This window comes from Pagrus pagrus (genome assembly GCF_965226575.1).
Source record: "Pagrus pagrus genome assembly, chromosome: 17".
NCBI classification, from domain to species: Eukaryota; Metazoa; Chordata; class Actinopteri; order Spariformes; family Sparidae; genus Pagrus; species Pagrus pagrus.
In genome coordinates this window covers 19,498,954-19,525,851 of record NC_140201.1, presented here as the reverse complement: position 1 = coordinate 19,525,851, position 26,898 = coordinate 19,498,954, and the positions used below count along the sequence as shown (strand labels likewise).

Sequence of the window (26,898 nt, the reverse complement as noted above, 5' to 3'; positions counted from 1 at the left end):
CTAAAAGTTGAAAGCAGTAGATTAAAAATGTGTGTGCACCTGCTCTGACATACAAGTGCCGAGGCTAACTAGCTCACTATAGTGCAGTAACCTGTGAGTGATACATTTTTAAATAAATGTTACATTTATGGTTAAAAGAAGACATTTTCTGGTATCCCTGCCAACTTTATCCAATCAGGACAGAGAACTCAATAAAGAGGCGGTCCTGTCTGCTAGTGCAGGGATCCTCCAGAACTTATATTAAGGCTAGTCTTAAGTACGCCCGGTCTTAGTGATTGGCGTTCATGTGAATGCTACATGACTATCGCTGTTGCCTAGCAGCAGCGTGTGTTACTAGGATACATTTGTTATAAAAGTGGCGTAGCTCCTTTAAGGAATAGAGGCGCAGAAAGTGTGGGTTAATTTCCTGTGTGTTATTTCACAACTGCTGGAAAAGTGAAGACGCATTGTTTACGGTCTCCCACTGCTGCTAACGTGTCGCTAATCACATCTTATTTGCAACAATGTTCCTGGACACTGAAGAATATTAACAGAGTTGTATAGCCACCACAAGAAAACACAGATTTGTGAGTTGTTGCTTGCTCAGCCCTTCGAGACAATGCAGCTCTGCATTTACTGTATATGTCTTCTACGGTGATCATCAACAGAGAAGATGCTGACCTTTCACATGGGTCATGTAGCTTTAGCCTCTGTCTGTCAGCAGTAGATCACGTAGGCCAGTGTTCTCCAATCCTGCTCCTCGGGGCCACATTTCCTGCACGTCTTAGATGTTTCCTTACTCCAACACTCCTGACTCAAACGATCAGCTCGTCATCAAGCTCTGCTCAATGAAAGCCAGTAATTTAGCTAACACAACCTAACAGCTAGCATCAGTTGTCATTTCAGCTGACAGAAATGACTGTCATCGGCTATGTGAGAAGCCTGCTTTTGTTTCTTGTGTGAAATTGACGACCCGTTCCCTCAAAAATCACTATAATTACAAAAATCTACTACGTCCAATCAGAGAGCGGAAAGCTTGGCAGGCATGGTAACAGTAACTAAGGGAGGCGTGGGTTTATTTCTGAAAAATGACATTTCTACTTTAACTTTTACTCAATAGAGACGTTTCATTTCTGCCGTGATAAATAAGAGTCATTTTGCAAGGTTTTCATAGAAAGAGTGGCTCTTATCAGTGTAATTATGCAGAAAAATAATATTTTTTTCACGACTGGGTAGCCTCATGTATCTCCTGCACTTAATTGTCAAGGGAAACACTGTGCAACGCGTGTATTCCCCTTGGCAATTACCACTGAAGGTACAGTAAGAATATGCAGTGCAAACAGTCATCTCCTGAGCAGCATTTCTCGAGCATTCGACACAGCAGGAAGCATGTTTAATATGTCGGATATTGTGAGTACAGGGACCGAACTGAAACACACACACACACACACACACACACACACACACACACACACACACACAGGAATAGAGTCATATTTTTCATATGATATGACGTATTGAACATTAATGCCCCCCATGTGACTCAAAGTCATCAATCATGGAATTCATCAATTCATCAATCATGAAAGAAGGCAAGGCTGAAAACACACACCCCGTCCACGCACACAAACTCACATCCCTCCATCAATATATGGACGAACATATGTTAATATGATTCTTTCCCAGGAGCACTCGATCCACGCTCAAATCAGCCTCCCTCCGCCTCTGTTTCTCTCCCTCTCTCTGATTTTAGCGTGAAATTCTCAATGATCATTGTGCCGCAGTTCTCCATGCAGCCCATAATCATTGCAGCGCTCGCTCACTTATTCTGTCAGTCAGGGAGGAATGGAGAGGGCCAGCTGACACCCAACACCCACCCATCCTCCGCTCCCGCTCACAAACACACACATTCGCAAGCACTCAAATAAACATTCGCACAGGCGACCGAAGGCAAACAGACAAACGTGGCGCACAGAAACACCCATGCAGAAAGGGCAACTCGCCTGGCTGGGGATGGGCAATGGACTTGGGCTTGGGGCTTGCTAGGGTGGAAAGGGGAACAATTTCATGCCCAAGTGCATCAGAGAAGAGTACACTGGGAACACGAGCAAACATTTTTCCACCCAGATAGGTTACAGCAATTACCCTCGCCTCTTTAACCTTGCCGCTCGCCTGCAAGCTCTGTTTCAGGTCCCAACCGCAAGACGAGTCGAACACGGGAGTTTGTATTGGATTGTTGGGGGTTGGGTGGGTATCTTTCTCTCCATTACATCATTTTGAGAATGACGAGTGGTCTGTAGATCTATTGTGAGTGTGACGGCGGTTATGAGTTCGGTTTTTGACCCGTTAGCAGGCAATAACAGCAGCGGGTGTGATTAAATAGTCATCTTTCTGAGGGGAAATGTGTCAAAGCAAGGTGCTAACTCCACAGCAAGAGTGGCACCAGTGCAGCAACAATGGAGGTATGCATTAATATGAGGGGGAGCGCTGACAATTAAAAGAGAAGCGTGAAGATATGAAAAAGCGTGCGTACGAGTGCGTGCATGTGTCTGTGTGTGTGAGACGCCCTCACTGCACAACCAAACCTGGATTAACAATACGGGCCAGGCTATTTTATTAGTGTTTGTCTTGGCGCCAACACTGCGAGCCTGCCAACAGATAGAGAGGAAGAGAAAGCCCTTCTGACACCGGAGAAAAGATTAGCATTAATATGAGTGCAAACACACAGAAAATGTCACGGTGGTATTAAGCCCACTTCCAAATGCCGTAACCTCTGTTTAAAGCCTATAGGAATAGTGAATTGACCATTTCTGATGTTGATTATTTTAGTTATAAAGCTTAACAACATCTTTCATGCCTGCCCTCCGTTTTTCCCTTTCAGCTCAATCAGCTGACAGGAGGTATCTGGTGAGACATTAAGTGTGAATGAAAGTGTCTGTATTTCATCTGGATGTCAGACTCATGAAATAACGAGTATAATTGGCCCGTGCCACAACCTTCAGCGTGATGTCATTGGGTTTATCTTCTCATTCCTTGGAGAGCTCCCCCCAGAGCCGCCGAAGGCATGACACTTTGCAGCAGGCTGAGAAGAACTCCTCATAATAAGTTTATGTGTAAAATTGGCTTTAACTTTTCCTGCACACTATAATGTATTAAGCAAATGAATTCCTTTTCACTTGTCTTTTCTTTCTGATGTGTAACAGAGGGGGTGAAAGGGACCTGAAGAAATGTTTGTCTACCTCCATGAAACTTCAGGCAATTTCACATAATTGGCGTGACTCATTCCACTTGTATAACCGGGATATACAGTCAGTGATGCAACTGCTTCACTTCAGTCAGCTGTTGAAAGAGTTTTGTGGTGAATCATCGTGAAATTAGCATCACCCAGGGCTCTAATGGTTTGTGCAGTCGTGCCGAACCCGCCGCGATACGGGGGTCACAGTCTGGTGCACGCAGCAGCGCGGAGACACTACGCGGTTTGAGACCGATTCATGGAAACGTTAAGCCATTAGCAACGCGTGCGGAAGGTAGCACGAGAAGCGTGTGGCCTGCGAGTTAATTAGAGTATAGTCTAGTGAGCGCTGGAGCTGAAGACCCATAGATAAGTTGTTCGGGAACAATTTCTAGGTTACCAGTCAGCTAGAACTTCAACAGAGGAAAGACAGGGGTGGTGCGATGGTGCTGCTTCACTGTTTTATGAACGGGAACACATCAAAACTAAATCAAACTAAAGTTGTAATTTGTTGGAAATGGAAAGATTTCCAAAATAGCTCCAAAACTACAGGGGGCAGCGTAACTGCTTGTAGACTTGCTACTCTTTGCTGTAGCAAATAGCTGCCGTTAGCATGTAGTTCAGTAAGCCCTGGAGCTGTAGAGTGCAGCTGAGTGCAATATTTTCACATTTCTTGGTGAATCGACCAAACCTGAGGTGATTGTAGGAAACCAAGACTGTTTTGGTGAGTTTAACTTAATCTATTCACTTTGAAAGGAGTGATTTCGACCAGTTTTATGAGTTAACGAGGCCGTTAAGCTCGCCGTAGTTCGTTAGAAGAGAGAAACCTGAATTCAGACAGTGTACTGTGCTATTTTCTGTTTAGTAAGGAAAATAGATCCTTTCCTTTATTGACATTGTGTGACTTCAGTACACATCTCTGTTACACAGTGCATAGATGTCCTTGCTTAACGTAACCTCAACACTGTTTTGCTCATTTTTTGAATGTTTAACTAATATTCTGGCCAAGTCCAATAAATAAATGTTTCAGTGTTTTGAATGTTCAAACATATCAGAAGAAGAAGAATATCAGTATGCATTTTTTTTCTGCTGACGGCTCCGCTCTTAAGATGCTCCCTGAATTGACCATGCAGCATGCTAAACCAAAACAAGAAGCTCACTGCAGAAAAACCCCCCAGGGTAGACAAGATTGAGCCATAAGGAAGACACTGCTAATACTGTTATAATACTGTTTTTAACCTTGAGCCCTGATAGGACTCTACTTTAAAAAAACAGGGTGGATGCTGGGGTGGTGGTGGAAGGCTTTCCAGCAGCAGCAGCAGTGTGTGGCAGCTTTTGAGTAGGAGCGGTTATGAGTGAGGAGGGAGCCGCATTTAAATGGACCACCTTGTGGTGAGAATAGCTGTGATTGGTGTGAGACTGATTGGTAACAACGACTCTTTCGGCAGGCTGTCAGCTGATTACAGCTCTGTGTCCTGCATGAACTAACTCTAAGCTTCATTTCACCACTACACCCATAGCGTCGATGATTTAGCTAACAGCTAGCAACAGTTATCAGTCATTTCAGCTGACGAAAATGATCTCACGCCTGTATGAGAGGTCGCTTCAGTTTGCATCTGTGTGAAATGGAAGACTCATTCTTTCAAAATGACTGTAATTACAAAAACTACTGTATTTACTGTGAGAACGGAGAGCTTGGCAGGCGTAGTAACAGCAACTATGTGCGTGGTGGTTGTTGTCTAATGGTTGATTTAATTCAGAAATTAAACCGACATGACTCATTCCACTTGTATCACCGGCAGAAGGAACGCCACTGCTTCTGCTCGCCTCTCCATATGCATTGTGTTCATGACTAACAAGCATGTGGATGGCAGATTTTCCCTCCACTCCACCATTAAACCTACTGAATCCACTCTGAATTACACCAACCATGAATGCACCTGGTTATTTTAGTTTCAATAATGTCTGCTGCATCTAATCACCTCATCTCTGCCGGCCTGTGTTTCATCACGACGGTAATCTCCTTCCTTCCTTCTGTTTGGCTCCGTGAGGAAGATACAGCTGCAGGACAGGCAACATTTTAAATGACTGATGTTACAGCCGCTGATTAACTCAAAGGTAAATGTTATACTGTTAATTACCACGGGGATATTAGCAAGCAAGTCAAATTAGACCATGCATCAGTCATGGTGGCCCCTTCAGAACCTGAGCTGAATATTACACCAGAAAAAAATAATACAATCTGCATCCTGATTATTCAAATTGAGAACCACGCCTACGCCTCTCATCAGTCCACTCCACATCTGATCCTCCAAGCTGACTTTCATCTCCTGAAGAGTGTAGTTTACTTCACATCTGTCATTGTTATTGCACTTTGATTTGTTTTAACACAGGTTACTATTAGGGGTTTAATGATGTAGCTGCAAAAATGATTCATAAAAGCTGACTGGTTGATGTCTGGATCAACCAGACAACATCTTTTAACCTCAGCCTCCATAAAGCACATGAAACATGGCTTGCTTATATTGTGTCTGTGAGAGCCCAATAAAACCCCCAGCTCTAGAGCTGATGCTCTTTATTGATACGAAATATGCAAAATGGCCTCTTTACGGCTTAACATTCGGCACGGTTTATAAAAGTCAGGGATGAGGGAGAAGCTAATTTTTCCTAGGATGGCGACATAAAGTCACGTTGACCCAAGACTGTTCAGGTTAGGGGTTTGCGTGGTCATTAAAGGCATCAACAGAATGTGAAGAAATGACAGTTTTGACTTTAGTGTCAAAGACGTCCATGTATTGTGTTGCAGAGATGCCTGATGAATGATGTTAGCAGGCTAACCAGCTAGGCCCGTGCCTAAAAACCTCTCAGTGGTCCAAACCTCCTGTGCTCGCAGTGTAAACGCCGACACTTCCACTCTAGCTGCACGGCTAACTGAGCTGACAAGCTAACAGTAGCTAGTCACGGATGTAATAACAGAATGCAAGTATTTAGCAGTTACTCTGGTGATGTGCTGCCCCTATTGGTTGGGAGTATAAATTCAACTACTGGCCAATTCTTACATATTGCACCTTTAAAGGGTTAAAATATTGCAAGTGGGAAAGAGAGGTAGAGCGATGAGAGTAAAGTAGGGAGGGCAAAAATCTTTCCATGTATGTTCACAGCAAGCCACTTCTTCCCCAAATTGTTCTCATCCACAGTGCCCATTCAGCGGCATTTTAAATGAATGCACTCCATAAACATGGAGGGCATTTCTTTCAAATATCACTATCTCCTCTGCCCTGTATTATCATGCAGTGGTCGGCTTTCGAGGCGACTGTACCAATATGGAAACACTCAAAGCCCTTCACCTTGTCATCCAGACCACTATTGCTTTTTCCACTGCTGCAGGATTTCAGCACAGAGCTTTGATATACTGTGGAGATGATAACAAAGTGCTTTGTTGCAAGGAGATACCTTATCAGTGGCAGTTTGTATTAGGGGAAGGAAGCAATGGTGAATCTGAAAGGTTTGACTCCAAAGCAACTATTAATGGCGGGGAAATCTGATATGACATAGTGCAGGATTTTAAAAGATGGTCCACAAACCATCACATTTCTCAATAATGCTCAGTGTATCATATTAATCGAGAGATAACCTTGTGTCAAGTCCAAATTAGGTTTTCCCTTTTACTCTGGAACTGCTTCATAACATTAGAAGTAATGTTAGAAAAAACCTTGGCACTCCATTGTTGGCATCACTTGGATTTGGAAGAGGTCGTCACTTTCTCAACAACTGTTGGATGGATTGCCACGAAATTTGCCACACAGATTCAAGCCCCACTGAGGATAATTATTATCCCGATTCTCTGACTTCCACTACTTTCCTTATCAGATTGAAAAATTCAAAGATGCACATGCTCCATGTTCGCAATGCTGCCAGTTCGATTCCAACCAACAGCCTTTATTGCATCTCGATCTCCCTTCTCTCTACCCCTGTTTCAAATCTTCCTCTACTCTGAATCTATCAAATGAAGCTTGACAGATACCAAAAATCTTTGAAAAAGTTCCAGTTTTGTCCACTACTTTGGTTTCTGACCAAATATTTGCAAAACTTAGCACATTAACATGCTAATAATGCTTTAACAAAGATGTTGAGCGTGATATAATACCTGCTTAAACCAACACCAGCATGTTGGCATTGTCATTGTGAGCACGTTAACATTAGCATTTCACTCAAAGTACAGCCTTGCAGTGCCACTAGCATGGCTGTAGGCTCTTAGTCTTGTTATTAGGCCTGTTAGAGCAATGATCAAATCAATGCTGTGCACAATCAGTTGATGTTCTGAGGATATTATGATTGACCAAATCATAATATCCTGTCAGATATCGGACATTAAGCCAATTTGGGCCAAGACATTGTTTGTTTCTGAAGTCATTACACAGAATAATGAACTGAATCCTCTCACAGTCTGTAATCGTTCCATCACTGATCTACAAGGTGTTGGATTTCCCACTCCCCACATCCCTTTTTCCTAGAAGAGCACGAAGTGTGCGGGAACCTTTATACAGGCGACACTTAATCTTCATGCACCCATCACGACGGAGCATCATTACCGAGCCTCTTATGCGATGGTGAAAAGAAATAATAGGATTTGTGCAATGCGTGTTGATGCACTAAAATGAGATCTGGCAAATGCATCCATACACACTGCAAGAAATGTCCAAATACGTATAGCCTATTCTCCTTTTTTCCCCTTGGTTTGAAAAACAGAAAATCAATTTTAAGGTTGGATGAGACTTGAAAAGTCTCGCAGCGAGCCGACATTTTGATAGCATCTTGCTTTCTTAGTGTTTTGTATTTTCTGGTGGATGAAGAAGAGACCGTTTAGGTAGGAGAGAAGATTGTGGTTCTTCAAGAATTTATTTCCTGTTTGGAGTTTCTTATTTATGGCCCTCGCATAAGGAGTTGTGATATTTAAAAGGAAATATTCTGTAGATTTACATTGTGATAGCAGGCTGACAAAGTAAGGGAGAAAGAAAAACCATTTCCTATTGAACAACACTGTTTTTTCCCTGTCAAACTGACCCGTTTTCCATTTAATGGACGAAACGAGCAGCGCGTCCCGCTGTATAACAGAACATGCCGTTTCATCGCACCATTTTCACATCTGACAGATTTGAGGCAGAAAAGTGCAATTGATTGCGAGTACATCGGGAAGCAGCTCTTTCTGCAAGCTGGTGGTGCAGGCAGGACACGCTCAAGAGGAAGATGGAGAGGATGTGTGTGTGGTGGTGGTGTTGGGGTCAGCTGGCACACTCACTCACTGTACCAGAAAATAAAAATTTCATCTTGTAGTTGGAATCGTTTCGATGGGATGGGCTTGAGCGTTCAGGGCCAGTGAGCTACTGTAGCGTTAATAATTCATTACACTGACACTGAAAACTACAGTATCTGGTCAGTCAACACTCTGACTCACTTTCCACTCACTATCCAATGATATCTGGTTTCATGTCATCTGGTTTTGGAGCGGCACACTGTTGGATGCAAGGATGTTTAGTCGATGTGCACACACATCAGAGCCGGTTTGTGCATTTACTCTGCACTCCCCTACCTACAGTACACAAACACATGCACGAAGCCAGACACAGCCCGGATCCCCAGAAAAATCAGATGCAAAATATTAACCTTATCATGCATATACTCATCGTTTGGTACAGTAATCCTTTAGATCTGATACCATGGGAAGAAGTATCAAACCACACCTGCCATGTTCTGCGCCTGATCCATCTGATCTTTTCACACATTCTCCAAATAATCCAACTAATGCTGCACACTGTAGTGAGGCGGTGCCAAAAGAGGGGCTGGATTTCAGCAGCATGACTGTAACATACAGGAAAAGGGGCGGTAACTGAGCCAATTCATGTGAAGCCAGATGTTAACGGGCAGAATGGTTTGCATCCCTCACGGGAGCGCAAAACGCGCGTCAGAAGCTGCAAAACCTTCGCCTCCTTTAATCATCCAAGCACACATTAGGTGGGATAATACATGTGCAGCATCCTAAACGACCCCACCTCGCCACCAGCAGCGCTCAGCCCCTCTGGAGGATTCCTGGACCGGGTGGTCCTGAGGTATCATCTCCTCCCCGTCCCGAGCGCCGTGCTCGTTGTGCGCGGCACTCGTGTGATTAATTTAAAGCCGTTGTGCACCTCTGCTTCGCACTGTGAACGCGATACTTGTGCAGCCAGCGCGTATTCCTCTCCGGGACATACACACTCACACATACAACACACACACACCACACACACACACATACACGCTGCAAGCGCGCTTTCACGGTCAGCGAACATTTACGCACAGATGAAACTCGGCGATCGCCAAAATCTCCGCGTCTTTTACATATGTGTTTGGAGTTGCCAGCCACAGACAACATTCGGTGCTTGTGTGTGTGTGTGTGTTCTAGTGTGTGTTTGTGTGTGTGTGTGGAGGAGGGGGGGTCGTCCTGCGTTCGCAAATGGCGCAACTTCTCCTGTTTTTTCCTGTCAAGTTGACACAGCTGGGAGCCCCGCTGACAGCGAGGCGACCAGTCCTCCTGTGCTTAACGCTGGGCCGCACCAGTGCAACCCAGTGCTCAGTCGTTATCTTCTGCACATGAAGACAAAAAGCCACATGACAGCCCGCTCTCGCACGGGAGCACCTGCACCTTCAGCCCCCGCCGCCGACCCCCCGCTCCATCCATCCAGCCGCTTCAGGAGCATCCTTACCTTAAAGTCGAGGCTTCACTTCTCTGCGACGTTTTTTTTTTTCTCTTTTCTTTTTTTTTTTTTGGACTGATCTTCGTTGGAGTGACAGAAGCAAAAACACACGCCTACTCCGCAGCTCCCCGATCGCTGTGTGGAGGAGAACGGAGGATGGAGGAGCAGCGGTGAAAACCAGAGGTGCTCTCTCTCTCTCTCTCTCTCCCTCTCTCTGCCTCTCTCTCTCTCTCCCCCCCTCTCTCTCTCTGGTTCACTGGCAGGGATCCCCGCTGAAGTATTACCAGCAACCCGATTGGTCCGCGGGATCCTCGGCGGCCCCTCTCTGCTGCTCTAGGAGGGGCCAAACAAAACCGCGGGGACCGGAGTGCCGACAACGCACCGCAAATAAATCAATCTCACAAGCCATTCAGCTCTAATGTCTAGTTTTTGTTTATTGTTTATTCACAAGCAGCCTGTACCACGTGTTTACAATGCGGTTACATCTGGTCAGGGTGCTGCAAAAAATACACTTCAAGTGGCACGGTGTGGCGAGTTTTGTCTGAAGTTGGTTGCTAGTCTTATTCATGGCTTTGCTTTAAATGGATTACATTCCCATTAGATATTCTGAACTGCAACATACTGCAGCATTGTGGGTAATGTAGGCACCAAGTTTTGAAGAGCAGCACACTAGTTTAGTATTGCACTAGAAATCAATCTGAACCAGAGATATCACCTGTTTTATTCCAAGCATTCTTCTTCCTTTTCAGAACCTGGTCTGGATATTACCCACAATGCAACTAAGTCACTGAGTGACATCACTGGAGGCCACTTATCAGATTACATGCAGCTTCCTCTGGAGCCACAAAGGCTTTTTACTACTTAAAAATAAAATTAAGGTAAATAAATAAATAGTTCAGACCTTGTAGTATCACCTCATTAATATTGATAATATTGAAATTATCAGTTTGAATTTATTCTCCAAAACTACATAGTGCCCCTTTAAATTGTTCATGTAATGAAGTAGCCTTTACACATTGCTGCCTCATATTTATAGCCTATAATGCTCAGGGTTATGTGCCCAGCCTGTAATGTTTCTATACTTGTGTTGTACAGTTTTATGATTGACGAACCAAATTCACTTCATACTAATTATGGATTACCCATCCACGTAAAGCATCACCAACTGTAGACCATGGGTTAGCCTACCCCAAAGACCTCACCGTGATGTTTGAGCAGCGTAGCCGCCTATTCTGAACACGCCATCACGTCACGCACTTAACTTAGACTGAAGCTGTAAATGGGTCAGAGCAGAGAGAGAGGGGGAGAGTGGAAATAAAGACTCGTTTTCAATAGGCCTTAAGGGCATTTCATGATTGCATGAGTGTTTTATTGCGCACTTGAAAACTACATGGGCCAATACTTGCAAACAATGACCTACATTTATTTTTTGCTCCTGAACTTTTAAGATAAACTGCTCAAAAAAACATACAGCACGTGAGGGAAAGAAACAGACTGAAAGGGCGTGCATGTGGGACCATCAGGGCGCTGGAGCCTCGGAGTGTTTTTCTTTTTTTTTTCTCTGTCAGTTCCTAACAGGGACCGTCATCTTCACAGACGCTGCACAGCGCCTTCAGTGTTAATTTCTCATGATGCAGCGTAAATATATTCAGCGCTGCTGCTCCAACAGAGACATAACCAGAGGCTCCTCAGAAGTCAGTGCATCACGACCCACCATGAGCTTCTATATCTTCAGCGGCAAGGGTCTTTTTCAGCTACAACCATAATGTTTTGACAGAAAACTCATGTTATCCCTCACAGTTAAACAAATACTGATCAGAGCTGAATTTGGGCTCAGTTTCCCTATTTTCATTTGCAAAACAGAGTTTACCCCCTTTCAGGGCTGATAAATATTCATGATATATTAAAGTGACTATGAGGTTTTTCTATTTTTCAGAGAATCTAATTAATTGTTTTACTGTACAGCTTGTTTTTCCTTGTGATTTTTCACCCACTGGCGATCTTTAATTTACTGCTGCAGCACTTCTGACGAGGATTTAGCATCTTCAGCAAATGTTAATAGCTTTGTTTTCAAGGGAAGTGATGTGCGAATGGATTACAGTGATCCCTGGTGTTTTAAAGTATCCTCAGTTGTGTGAAATAGCCGTGTTTATTTATTAACAGCAGTGACAGTTGTGGGAGCTGAGGGAGCAGCTTGGTTACACTGGCAGACTTTGGTTTCAGCACCATGGTCAGTGACACTCATACAGGCCACTGTGTGAGACTGTTGGTGCGGTGTGTGTTTGTGTGTGTGTGTGTTTTCTGCTATTCCCACCAGACTTCTGACCATCGACGTATGTGTTTACTATCAGGATCAAAGTGTCAGCATGTCAAGTCAACCTCAGATCAGAGTTGAGACTTAATCTACTCTTGCTTGGTGTTCACTTTCATTTTCAAGATGACGGAGTGCCTCTGATGACTTGATAAGGTGACGTTTGAGCTTATGAGTGTTGCTGGTGTCTATGAAGAAAGGATGTAGCTCTGCATGCCATAAAGCACACTACAGGTTGACCAAGCAATTGGCAAAGATAAATTGGTATCAGCAGAACTATGTTGCAGTTTTACGTTTCGTTAGGTTCTTGTCACAATTCTGTACTAATGCTCTGGTTAGGTTGTAACCAGAGCATCTTGAGTGTCAAGAGTGTGTCTTGAAATACCTTTTTTTGGTCGCTGCAAATATGGCTGCAGATAGCCTGACCTCTCACTAGCACGGCTAAAAAGGGTATTAAGGCCTCCTTAAGAATATCCAGTGGTGTGACGCTTACAAATGTTGAAACGCCAACTCGAACTGCGGTCGCTTGTTTGACAGCTTTCTCACCTAACTCCACCACCATTCCATCTACCTGAGGACATGAAGGTCAGGTAATAAATACGTAATGTGAATGTTATATGACATGTTTTTTTGAAATGTCAAAACTGTACACAGCCAAATTTGAACGTATGCAGAAATGTTAACTGCTAGCATTTTATTCTGCTGACTGGGCTGTGATGGCTGGCTGCGAACCCAACATCCTCAACGTTTCAAGGTGCAATGTATAAGAATTTAAGTTTTAAATGGTCAAGAATGTACGCACATTTTCAACAGATTGAAAATAACAAAACGTTTTGACGTTATTTCACATACATTGTGTTGTAGAGACATCTACTGAAGTTAGCATGCTCGCAAGCTAGCCTCACCACGTCCTTTTTCATAATGCCGCTCCACGTTCCCAGTCCAGATCACTAGCTGCGCGGCTAATCGAGCTATCTAGCTAACAGCAGCCACAGTTAGCAATTCTTACATATTGCACCTTTCATTTGGTTTTCTGTTCCATTTCTATTTATTAAATACTTGAAATGTGATGTTCAGTTTCAGATTTGTATGAATTTATGTAGGTATTTACAACTATTAGCTGTTCAGTTCAAGCCTCTTGTGGCAAACTATCGTTATCATATTGCCTTTTAAAGATCCACTATCCGTTGACCTCTAATACACACATGATTAAACACACCAACCCTGACAGTAGGTGTAGCTGTCACAAAGTGATTGCACACTGACATTTACATGCAATCCTGGGCCCTAAGTGTTGCTACAGGCAAGTGTGTCATACTCAATCATAGTTGCATTAATGCAACGTATAGGAGAGAAAATCACGCTTTAGTGTATTAGCCCCATTATCGCTTTGTAGTCGCACTCTAGCTCGGTCATGGCATACCATTTTCCTACATAACAAGGCCACTGAGATGTAACTGAACACCTCTCTCTCAACGGACGGCAGCCTAATGAATATTTATCGGTTCACTGGGTCAAGGTGTAATATCCGTATTTTCAACACGACACAACACGCGCCCTCACCCCTCATGTATGTGGCAGGGCATTCATCACCAGGCCAGAATCGTTTACAGCTCGGCCCCGCGCCACCTGCTTCACAGCCTGCCAGCAGATCCGTTTGCATCTTCATTAGCACTCTTACGAACTGCGCTACAACCAGATGTCAGAGGGGCCTGACCTCGACTCACTTTGAATAAAGTCAACCCACTGGTTGCACATTTGCGTTAGAGAAGATTTTTTTTTTTCCTCGTGCAAACGTGTTACTTCTCTGCACATCCTGAGATGAAGTCCTGAATTACCACGGTCACGGAAATGCTATTTTCTGCTCCAGAAACGTTGGCTCGATTGTTATTTGGGGAACCCACAACCCCTTCTCCGTGATTGCAAGGCAGGTAATCAATCTTTTGAAAACAAACACAAGTCTATGGGAAAAAAAAATAATAAATTCTTTCAGTCTGAGGTAAATTTAACTTTGCATGAGCATTCAAACAGATATGAGCATATACAAATACAAAGGCATGCATCACAATGGAGAGAAAGCAGGCAGTATTTTCCATTAAAGTAAAGTGAAAGAGGTGATTTGACATATTTGATAGGCACCTGGAGTAGAGATGCAAAAATAGTTGTACTGTATATTGCTTTTCTTTGCCAAGTTGCCTAGAGTTAGTGGCGAGTTATTGGCTAAATTACATCAAAACAGCTCATAAACGAGTCAGTAATGACAATTAATGGAATTTCTGCCAATTACTGAATCATATAAATATCCAGTGGTGGGTTTGCCTTCTGGCGATAGCTCATGTTTACCTGTGGTCGGAGTGCATCTTCCCCCACGGACAAAATAACATTGATCACCCTTCGGGGGAAAAAAAAAAAACAGCCACTCAATTGATCCCCAAACAAATGTGATGAGCTCTATCCATGGTTCATCCCCTTTGGGCCTTTTGATGTGGGGAAACTTGCTGAGCCGCCGTGTCCTCCTTTTCTAATAAAGCTGTCATCAGCTGCCAATGTGCACTTTCATGGCGTGGCTCCAAGCTGGCTGAGATCAATAGCGCCTGTCAGGGAGCGCTCCCTAGGCGTAATAAGGCTGGGAGACACATGGTAAGTAGACCACAGGGAAGATCTAGGCAACGCTCTGATTGGATTTGGACCCTGATTTCAACAGGCAGACATGACACTGTGTTTAGGAGAAAGAGATGTAAAAGAAGAAAATTGGTTATGCATAGATAGAAAATAATGTTATTACAGAATAATAAATTGCCCGCTTAAAGGAGAGGAACCTGGATGTATGAGATGAAGCTGTTTTTAGTTTCTGTTGGCACAGTGGTGATGTCACAAACCCTGCTAGTGTAGTGTGATATCACCCTTCTCCCACTGGCCTACCAGGCTTCATCACACACACACTATATATATATATATATATATATATATATATATATATCCATCACTTCAGAGGATCTACAGCTCAGCCAGTGTCATGCATATTTCATCAAACAACATGCAAGGCTGCTGAGCCCATAGCTCATGTAGCTCTGACATCTTCACTAACCAGGCACCACTGATAGACACACACCACTTTCTGTGCTGGAAATGTACTGTTAATGTGACAGACTGATAGAGAAGAGCCATTCTCGTGCTGTCCCATGCAAACACACGCCCACACAGCACAGGCACACAGTATTATATCCTGTCATGTCACCCCTGAAGTGAAGTAGTGACATTTTTTCTTGGACTTGCAGATTAATTTTGTAACATGTCACCAGAACTTCCCAGTTCCTCAGAGACTTCTTTGTGTGGATGATCTCGAACACCGTGACATGGAATCTTTCTATTTTCTATAACAAAACCCCCCCCAAAAAAACCCATTGCAAATGAAGTGTAGTGTTCCTTTATGAAGACTAACATCATTGCTTTCCTCACAGATAAGATAAGGGCAGATGATTATAGGGGACCAAAGTGCTGAGATAACAGTAGAATAAAGCCATATTGGTGAACTTTAAAAGCTGAGATCTGGACATCCACTGGCTACATTGAAAGCCCTGAAACGTTTCTCTCAGAGGCTATATTGGTGGCAATAGCTGATGAGTTCAAAGAATGCCATGTTAGCAGCTCTGTACTGGCTGTAGACTCAGGCACAGTGCTTTGAGCAAAATGCAAACATCACCATAATATTCTCACAGTAACAATACTAACAAGCAGATGTGTATCAGGTGCCATGTTTACAGTGTTCTTATGCTGCATTTCACACGATGCAGAACATAAAAAATCCCAACAGGATGCCGCTCAAAGTCGGGATTCTTACACGTTAACACGTCCATCCACCCCGACTTCATGAAGGAGCAGCTGTTTGATGTCACACAACAATGGCAGCAGCCATGGGGAGGAGGTACATGACAGTGTGAGCAGCATTGGTTTAACGTATCAGCAGGCTAACATTTGCAACTCCTTCAACAGGTGATGAGATATTTCACTCAAAACCACAAACGTGAACCTCATGGTGTTGGTAGAGGAAAAGTCAGGGAAAGTAGGATTCATCCTCTGTGACCTATGAATGTTTGAAGAAAAATCTTATTGAAATGTATCCGATAGTTGTCAACACACTTCACTAAAAAGCTCAAATGTCAATCGAACGATGGCGCTGGAGGAGAAGTCAGAGGATAGCCAAAGTCAGTAGGATTCATCCTCTGGGGACAATTAATATATGTACAAAATTAACAGGACTTCCTCTGTTAACTGTTCGGATATTTGAATCTGCACCAAAGTGCTGGACTGTTAGAAATTGCTATGCCTAGAGCCATTTCTACAAATAAGTATTCAACTCCATTGAACCACCTTTAGTCCATAAATAAAGAAAGCCTGGGTAGAAGGTGTTCCTTTTGTTTTTTTACAACCGATGGCTGCTGTTAATCATTTAGCAAAGCAAGGTGAGGTTGATTTAACACTCCCTTCATTACTTATTCATGTTAAGAAAAACACAAACATGGTCATGATTTGTTGGCTGTCAGCACTTCCTTTTTTCTAAAGGGGACCTAGGGCTGTCAAGTAAATGGATCCCGTTGTTTGGTTGTTTTCGCTTCTGTTTCATTTTAACCCATGAGGATAAACCTGCCTGTGTGTTTTTCCTATGTCGATGTAAACATATGAAAAAAAAAAAACAGGAAAAGAAAAGATTTTTCATCCTCAGACTCATAATTTGGTGTTCTGACTCATCCCTGAATAAGTGTTCCCAATCCACGGTCATATCTGCATCATTGAGCTCACTGATGTACTCTCAGGTCTGAATCTGTCATAAACTACAATGGCGCATGTTCAAATGTGTGAGGAACTGATTGAAGTTGAAGCTGGCAATTAGTTTCATTGATAACTGCACCGCCAGGGAGGAACACACCGAGCACAGGGGGACACAACACATCTCCTGAATGGAAACAGTCCCATTACTCTCTGTCTGCTGTCCTCACGTCTCTCCTCGCCATTCATCTGCGGATATAATGACCAAAGAAAGAGCAAGACGCTGATCTGTCAGGATGATTCACTGTCAATTTAGCGGGCTTTTTATAAAGCTCCGCGCCGTGCAGCAGCTGGGTAGATGGACCCGGCCTCCTAACTCTTGTTATAATCTACATATTGACACATATGACGGCACAGCGCTGATTGGGGAAGACTGTGAGGAGATGACTTCTCAGCAAACACTTTGATTCGAGTTGAGTGCGGTGTCAGGAGGTGATAACCGGAGTGGCCATTAGCGGTTGGATTTGTTGCAGACTGTGTTATGACATGTGATATGGTACTGAACGGTATTATGCAACGAGGCTCTTTTTGAATTTGTGTCATCATGCAGTAAATGTGTTTGAATAAAATGCTTGTTTACACTCCATCACTGTTTCAATTTCTCGTCGACATGAGAAAGCCACTGGCTACGATGCTCGGAGCGGCGCGCTCCGTAGCTTGTGCCAAAATTGATTTAAGATGTGAAATCTAGTCTTCCAGCGACCTCTTGCTTACAGTACACACTCCGTTTGCATCTCTCAGAGGAGAGAGGCTTGTTTTGAAAAGATGCATTTATATTGCCGAGACGTGCCTCAAGGTTTCGCATTATCACTGTATGGACGTTCAATGAGTAGGCAGTGTGAGGCTGAGTTACGGCAGCATCCTGGCCTCGGTAGGGTTAGCTATAGCCACTCATCGACCCAACAAAGCCTGTGCACAGCCAGCTGCCTGTCTGGCTCTTGGCTGGAACAGGCTGCAGACTTTTCCAATAAGCTCAAAAACAAGAGGTGGTCTTGGTGCATTTGCTTCAGCAGACAAACTGTTCCTTCTGATAAGTGAGTTATTATCCAGATGAGACGATGGAGCACCACTGGTACAAGTACAAGTTATTTTATTAAAGCCTGTGTGCCACTTGAGTCTGGCACAGACATACTCACAGCGGCCCTGTAACTCACTTAAAGTAACATTATGTAAGTATTTTATCTTCAAATAACTTTTAATAGGATCAATGGACTCCCACTATTGCTTGTTTCTGCACTGTTACTTCAGTAAGAGGGTAGGATCCCAGTGCCAAACACTTTACGGCAGTGCATCACACACAACACTGATAATGGTGAAACTGGTCATACTTTGAAAATGTTTCCAGGCTACTCTGCGTCAACTCTGTGATTTACGGAGCAACCTGTAACTGTAGCTGCAAGTTAGCTCTGCTAGCCTGGCTGACTCTGCTCAGAGTGTTACACCGCTGTCACTGCAGCTTTGGACCAACAGGAGATGGAAGTTTACATTCATATTGGATTTGTAGTTTATTTTCGACTTTATTTGTATCATTTATTTATCTATTTTCATACTTTGCTTTACTTACTCTTTTGTAAATGTACCACATCGAATTGATTTTGTATTTAATTTAATTTATTTTGTATTACTCCTTTGTATATTTTGTATAGTCAATACGCCTTAAACACAGTGTATCTCTCCTGTGTGGTTGAATTGAATCTGGTGTGTGAATTCATTTATGTATTCATGTATTTATTCATTAAACTACCTTTCTTTCTGTTTCTTTCCCTCCTTTTTGTGAATACTATGTTTATCGACACAAACCTGATATCTTTCACATGCTACTGTATCTACACATTACTGTATTGCTGTGGTTTAGGTTGCTGTGTACATTTAGCGATAAAAGAGCACGATTAAAAAAATCAAATCAAACTAAAATGATCATATTTTTTGTATCCAAATCTACATCTAAATACGAATGTTGTGTTCCTTCACAGTGTAGTCACAGATTGATGTATAAACTACAGTGTGAGAGGTCATATTGATGCAGATATAGCAGATGTTGGAGTTACCACAGCAACAAGCTGTGAGTTTGACCAAATCTCGGAGGAGATACAAACCTGAGGAGGTCAACAGAGCGGCCCCATCGATCTGTGCGTCATGCGCCTCCTGTAAACAAGGACACTGGCGCCATTGCGTGGCATCATGGAAAATTACACGAGACTGTGTGGCTGTAACACCCGACCAAGTCATCTGATGACAACTACAACTTGAGATGAGAGGACAAAGTCAGGAAAATAACTGGAAGAAGTTAGAAACAATAATATTGATAAAACCTTAGTGATCTTTACAGATGACAGTCTAATAAGAGGCAGGTAGAGCCTATTTTTTAATAATAAATGACATATAAGTTGGTTCTTTATTTAATCAACGTGATCACACTTGGACAGAAGTTTGTAGGGTTGACTGTGGAAATAAAAGTGTTAATTATAATCGCACAGCACCGCCTTTTCCTTTAAAACCCTGACATTTAAAAGACCTCACTCTCTCTCTCTGTTTCCTGCGTAATGTAACTCAGTCAAACCTTTAAATAACCGAAGGCACGAGATATCCTCTGTAATTAACGCACAGCGGTGCGCTTTAAACTGAAGCCGCAAGTCCGAGCGCACTTACCCAGAACTCACCCGTCCCATTTCCTGGATGAAGTTCCTGAGGGAGGATCCAAAGAGGCAGGCATGGGAAAGTTCTCCCCACTTTTTCCGATTACATCGATTCTTTTTAAAGACAGAAGGAAAACTCAAAGCGACTGCAGACCGCTACTGGAGGCAGCGGAGGGTGACGCACAGAGTCCACGGAGAGTGCTGCTGAGGCCGGGAAGCCAATAAGGAGACAGAGCCGCTTCACGACAGAGAAAGGTAGGAGCGGTAACATCACATCAGGATATTAATGTGACCCTGTGATCAGTGACTGTCAGTGAGTGACCTTGTATTAATCTCACAAGGTATCAGGATAATAGATCTTATACTTTTGCTTTAATTGATTACACTCTATATATTCCTAAAGTCAGTTATAGGGTGTCTCAACTTTTTAAAGTCTAATATGTTGCCTGCTGTGTGTGTTTTTTGACAGTGATGGAATGTCACCATGTACATTAAGCCTACTCAAGTGCTGTACTTAAGTATAATTTTGAGGTATTTGTACTTGAGTTATTTCCATTTTCGCTACTCGATACTTCCACTGCACTACATTTCAGATTTTTTACTCCAATAGATTTATTTGATAACTTTTGTAACTAGTTACTTTGCGAATTACACCCTGCATCAGAGCAAAAGAAGTACATTTTAAGTTGGTTTAATCAGAAATTAAAAAAAAAAACATTGATTTTGATAATCAGAAAAAATGCTCATTATCGATTCCAGTGATCAGTCAAGCTGATAATTGGTTGTCCCACATACATGTAAAGATATTTACATGTATAATTTACTTTTGCTTTTGCTTTTAATACTTAAGAACATTTATTGTTAGATACTTTATCAAGTACTATACCTATGGATGACTAACTTTTACCCAAATTGTATTTTTCCATGACATCTTTACTCTTATTGACCTTTGAGTGACCTTTGGGTACTTTTTCCAACACTGCCATTGATTATGCCAATGATAAAAAGGCTTGTCACTTTAAAGCTGTATTCCCATACACTTCACTAATTCACTAATTACCGCTTGAAAATGTAGTCAGTGACATAATCCAAGTATCACAATATGAAAGTAATGTAATTGATTACTTTCAGTTACTTCTGGATTACTTCAATACCAAACATATGCAAATAGAGACCCGAGAATACACACTTGTGTTTTTGGTTTCACTTAAGACCAGAGTGATGTGATGTGATTTTATTATTGTTGTGATTTTTTATTTATTAGTTATACTGTTTTATTGTATTTTCCACTGATATATATGTTAAATGGACTTTATACCTCATACGTCTTATCTGGTATAGTGATTCATTACAGCTCTGTTGGTATTCTGTGTTATGCTGATAGAGATAACAGAAATACCCAAGACAATACTGCCAGAAGTGAAACAGTCCAGTTATCATTTTGGTGCCTGTTCAGCATGGCAGTTTCCCTGACAGCCCATTGTCTTGCCTCATCCTGTCAGAGCAGTTTGTATTTTCACTATTAGGAAGTTTGTTTTTCTCTCAGAGGAGAAGAAATAACAGAAAAACATAGAAAAAAAAAAGTCTAAACAAACACACAAGCAGTGTCTCAACTCCCCCGCACAGGATGTTTATTCAGATGTGTGTGTGCGTGATTGTCTACGCGCACGACTTTCCCACCAGCCACCGACTGTCGCTTATCGATCATAACTTCCATCAAGCCCCCCTTGGTATTTTTATGTAATCGGTGACTTGACTCAGCTTTAACAGACTCATAAATCCAGCTAGAAAAATGAATGTATAGTAATGCTGTGTAATGTAAAAGTTTGAGGGGCCTCTCTTGGACCCATTCACTCCAGTTTTACTGTGAACAGTGAAAGCCTACACCGCTCCACTCATATTAAATGTTCACTTTAGTACCAGGTGTTTCTGTTTTAGTTCAATTTAGTGTATGGAGGCCTTGTTTTTCACATGCTGATGATGAGGAGTTGGAGCCCAACCTAACAACGGTGTGAGCTCATGGAAGAACTAATAGGAGCTGCAGCCAGATACACATGTTCCCCTCAGTAAAGAAAGACACCATTATACTGAAAAGGTTGGAGAAACTAAGCCCATTTGTTGCGTATAGAAATCATTAAACACTTACTGTGCATTAGCTGTGTGTTTATGAAAAACCCACGAGAATTCTGCAGTGGGAATAAAATATACCAATTAGGTGTTAAGTGGCACATTCAGGCCAATCTGTTCAGCAATGTAGCAGGAAATGAAACGGTGGATGAACTGTATGACCTGCATAACAACTACAGTTAGATGTACAGGCTGGTGTAATGGGCTCCAAGCAGCCAGTACGGCCGGCTCAATCAGAGGAATAAATGTTGGCATTTCTGCAAACTGCAGATATGTTCAGACTTTGATATCCCTTGAGGCTTAATTTTATCTTGTGACAATTATGTGCTTATGCTCTGGTTAGCTTTAGGCACAAAAAACACATCGGGAAAAAAATCTTGTTTTGGCTTAAAATACCTGTTTTGGATGCCACAAACACAGCTGGAGATGTCCCGAGGTCTCCTATAAAATACTCCGCTATGTTGCCACAATCATGGCTGGAAACTGTCCTGAGCTCTCCTAAAAATATCCAGTCGTGTCATGCTTACAGAAATTGAACCACACTCTCAAACTGCATATTTTACAAATGTCAGTGTGGTTCATAGCTTCGAACACGCACAATTGTGACTGTATGAGTGGTTTGCAGAAATGTTAACTGCTAACATGTTATCCTCGGGACTGGGCTGATACAGCACATCACAATTTGGACGGGCAGAAGAGTTTAAAAGTCAGATTTGTAAGAAAGTTAATTGTTAATCGGACCTTTAAACAGATGATTTGAAGCTGGTTTGTTTTGGTAACAGTTTTCAAAAGTAGGTTTCACAGTATTTTTGGTAAAACATGCAACAGCACACGTTTTCAAATGCAGGTAATAAGTACTTTCCAAAATTGTGAAACATCTTTATGGGCATTTTTAGGTTAACTGTGTAAATTGTATCATAAATATACGACTTACCTTTGTAACAAACCAAACTGCCTGAGAATTTGTCAAAACACTCAGCGAGTTGTGATAATATTTGTCTATAGACCACCTGTCTCCATAGACTTACATGCATTATGACCTGCGGCTTCCCCTGACCAATATGGCAGCAGCGTTGACACATCACTCCAATGGGTGGAGGTTTTTGATATGCAATGTAGTGTTCTGGAGGGTTATCAACCTGTTTGTCTTAGAGCGCCCCCATAGGTTGAGTATGACTCAGTTTACATGTGTGTCTAGTTATACACTGCTGAGATCTCTGCTGCAAAATTCAATAAGTAATTCAATAAAAACTGCACTGATTTATACTTGAACTTGTTTTTATTTAGTATCCTCAGTTATATTATAAGAAAGTATGTTTTACAATATTTTTTGCTGTATTTACTCATTCTCTCCCAACTGTCCCTCTTAGGAGCAGAGGATGTCCAGAGCTGACTGGTCCTTCCTGGAGCACCTGCTGGAGGAGGGACAGGGCTATTCGACAGCCATTGGCCGCGTCTGGCTTACTGTGCTCTTCCTGTTTCGCATCCTGGTACTGGGAACTGCTGCTGAATCTGCCTGGGACGACGAGCAAGCGGACTTTGTCTGCAACACGGACCAACCTGGCTGCACTCCTGTGTGCTACGATAGAGCCTTCCCCATCTCGCACTTTCGCTACTTTGTCCTCCAGATCATCTTTGTCTCCACGCCGACTATCTTCTACTTTGGATATGTGGCTGTAAAGGCTGTGAAGGACACGGATAAAGAGGAGAATGAGAGGCAGGCAGAAGAAGGTGGTGGTGGGAGTAAGAGGGGAGGAATTGAGATAGAGAGAGATGTTACTAAGAATGATGACAAGGAGAAACAAGAAGATGGTGGGAAAGGCAGAAGTGTTGACAAGGCTTCTCCTGAGGCTCCTAAACTGAAAGGCAGGCTGCTGTGTGCATACACATTCAGCATCCTGGTAAAAGTCCTCCTAGAGGTCGGCTTCATGGCCGGGCTGTGGATCCTTTACGATGGCCTCTTCATTGCAGCAAAGTTTGAGTGCACGGGGTTCCCTTGTCCTCACACGGTGGACTGCTTCGTCTCTCGTCCCACAGAGAAGACCATCTTCACCATCTACACTCAGGTGATCGCCGCCATCTCCCTGCTCCTCAACCTCGTCGAGCTCCTCCACCTCCTTCAGCTCGCCATCTCCCAGCGGCTGGAGAAGCACTACCGCAAGGAGCAGGAGGACTACCTACCGCGGGCAAAGGCGGTAGCAGTGCGAGAGGAGAAGCCAGAACTCCAAGCGGAGGCATTTCCGTCGCACAAAGAAGGGAGCCATGTTGATCTACCCATCCAGGCTGCATGCCACGCCAACCCCTGCGAGAGCTACAGGGATCTGGAAATAGAGGTGAACTGGGGACCTGGGGAGGCGGTGAATGACGTGCTTCCGAGTTATGTGAACTGCATGGGGGCTATGAGGACGACACATTCCCCGAGAGTCCATTATAAGAAACAGACACCACAACACACTGGGAAAAACACTAAGAGTGTCCAGAAGGGACACTCAAAGCAGAAGCACTATGTATGACACAGTCAGATGTGGTGTTGACTGCAAAGGATTTGTTTGACTTCTGATTTCTTCCAGTTTCTTCCTACTATCCTACACATGACACTTGACTGTCAGGAGTGCACGGTGAGAGCTCAAATTAGGGATGAACGAAGAAGAACAACTATTGCACTGTAAACTGGATGCCTCAGAGGCAGGCAGACATTAAAACCGAGATTTAGATTAGATCCAGATGAATTGACCCATTCAAAAAGCAACGTTTTGAGAACACTCCCCAAGGCAACGAAAACGAGGCTCCACAATAAAGAAGACACAGTCATAAGACGCTTTCCCGTTACACTTAATGGCTTTTAGTCTTGAATGTGACAGTGGGAAAAAAAAACCTGCAGAGGGGGGTCTGCGGAGGGATGTTGTGAGAGCGTGCAGCGGGAGCACATTTAAGTATATTCCTCTGAGATTTGCACTGTAACCCCTGGAGTTCTCTGAAACCCCCCTCCTCTCTCCAGGCCTGTGCTCACACTGAGGAATGTACTGGTTTCTGGGTCCTGCTCAGCTCCCCAGAGGATAATGGCTGCGTGGATGTAGGCACGCATGCATGCACACGCACAATGTACTCTCCCCCCCTTTCACCCCAATAAGTTTTGGTCACTCGAGTTGGGGTTATGGACTGAGAGGGAAGGGGAGCCAAACCAGGAGAATCCTGGGGTTTTTACATGGCTTCTCATTGCCAGTGACCGAAGCATGTTAGCTATGAGGAAAGAGGGAGAGAGTGGATACTCGATTGCGAGAGCTGAATAATGGAGCACAGACAAGTAGCCAGTTTGAAAATCAAACCTTTTGGAGAGCCTGGGAGAGAACTCAAGAGATAAATAAGTGATTGAACACTGAATGGACTGAAAGCGGTACAGAGATGTGCAAAGCTAAAGGTGCACTATGTAGTTTTGGGGAAGAGACAGATCTTCATTGACTAAACAAACTAAATAAACCAAATCTTTGTTTTCATGACTGAACAAACAAACTGACAAGGACAACACAGTTTCATACTGTTTTACTTTGTTTATATGTGGCGGACCCTGCCACCTTTCTAGCTTCAAACAGTGGGACCGTATTTTCCTCTGAGAATGGCTTGTTTATTCAGTTATGTAAAAAATAAATATTTCTGAGTTTGTATTAGCACCTAATTACTAATTTGAATATTAAAATTCTGACTTTAAAATTCCCATCCAAAACCTCAGAGCGCCCCTTTAAAGGGTAACTTTAAGGCACCACTTTTACACATTAAAGTGTGTTTACAGGTCTTGGCGAGTTCTACTGCATATGTGAAAAAAGTAATATAAAGCCTTTTGGGGCTGCAGAGGAGGCTGCATTTAATCTGATAAATTGCCTCTGGTGATGTCACCCTGTCGCTAAATTGCACTGTGAGTAATGTAGGTACCAGGTTTTGGAGAGCAGCACACTGGTTTAGCTTTGCACTTGATATCAATACATCAGAACCAGAGATATCACCTGTTTTATTCCACGCGTTCTTCTTCCTTTTCAGAACCTGGCGCTTACATTACCCACAATGCAACCTAGTCACTGAGTGACATCACTGGAGGAAATTTATCAGATTTCATGCAGCTTCCTCTGGAGCCACAAAAGGCTTTATACTACCTTTTTCACATGTGCAGTAGCCCTCCTCAAGACCTCTTAACGCGCTTTAATGTGTTAAATTGGTGGAGCTACCCTTTAAATGAAAGGAAATGACTATGTGAAAGCTGTATTTAATGTTTAATGTCTGTGAAGAAATACCAGTGCTAATATTTATTATTTTGTGTAAAATAAAGTGTACCATTAAATGAATGATGACACTGTCAATCACTCAGCAAATGAAATTCTGCATTATTCACTTTATACAAATATACTATAGATGCTATACAGTGGCTACATTCCATACAGGTTGATCTCTTGTGTACATGATGGTTTTATTCCCTCTCCTCTGAATACAGGGATGAGATTTCTCTGTGGGGAAAATGTCTCTGAAGTGTGCATTGCCTCTGTGTCCACCCATACACTCTGTGCTATCCAAATACTGTCACAATACGGAGGCAGTGAATCACTCAAGAGCAAGCTTTGGGAATAATAGAAATACGGAGCTGTGGAGAAGTGGATGAGCCTTACAGGGTATCACGAGCATAACCTCCTGAGGGGGAAAAAAATGGAGAGAAATAACTTTGATTTAATGGCTGTTTTCAAATCCGTAGCTCTGGCTGTAGAGGGAAGAAAGGCATCAATTATATGCCAGTAAAAGTTCATACAAGGTGGAACAGCGCTTTCTATTTAGTATCCCCCGGGGAGTCCTGACTGTTAACGCTGTTTTCGCGGAAAGCAATTGATAAAATCCAGAACTCAGCACCTTCCACGAAGGTTCTCGCCCAGGCTCCGCATGAATGTAGCCATATGTCTTTTCAGGGCGGCAGCCTCGGCCCTCTGCAACACGGTGCTCATTTCCAGCAATTTACAGAACTGTCTCCATGACGATAAGAGATTATCTATAGCAGGAAAGGGGGTTTATGGGAAATTT

The 26,898-nt window shown here is 42.9% G+C and overlaps 2 protein-coding genes across 2 annotated transcripts in view; one reads left to right on the top strand and one right to left on the bottom strand.

The window, feature by feature from the left end:
* The window catches only part of dlgap3 (discs, large homolog-associated protein 3), a 126,723-nt gene extending 116,649 nt beyond the window's left edge, over positions 1 to 10,074 (bottom strand). The window contains exon 1 of the mRNA XM_084379394.1: positions 9,952 to 10,074. The gene's annotated coding sequence lies outside the window, so the exon portion shown is untranslated. The remainder of the gene's footprint in view (positions 1 to 9,951) is intronic.
* A 9,806-nt stretch (positions 10,075 to 19,880) lies between these two features.
* On the top strand, positions 19,881 to 26,203 carry gja4 (gap junction protein alpha 4). The gene is made up of 2 exons (XM_084379123.1): positions 19,881 to 19,971; positions 23,214 to 26,203. The coding sequence occupies exon 2, from the start codon at positions 23,223 to 23,225 to the stop codon at positions 24,354 to 24,356; it is 1,134 nt and encodes a 377-aa protein (XP_084235249.1). The 5' UTR covers positions 19,881 to 19,971; positions 23,214 to 23,222; the 3' UTR covers positions 24,357 to 26,203.
* Positions 26,204 to 26,898: the final 695 nt, after the last annotated feature.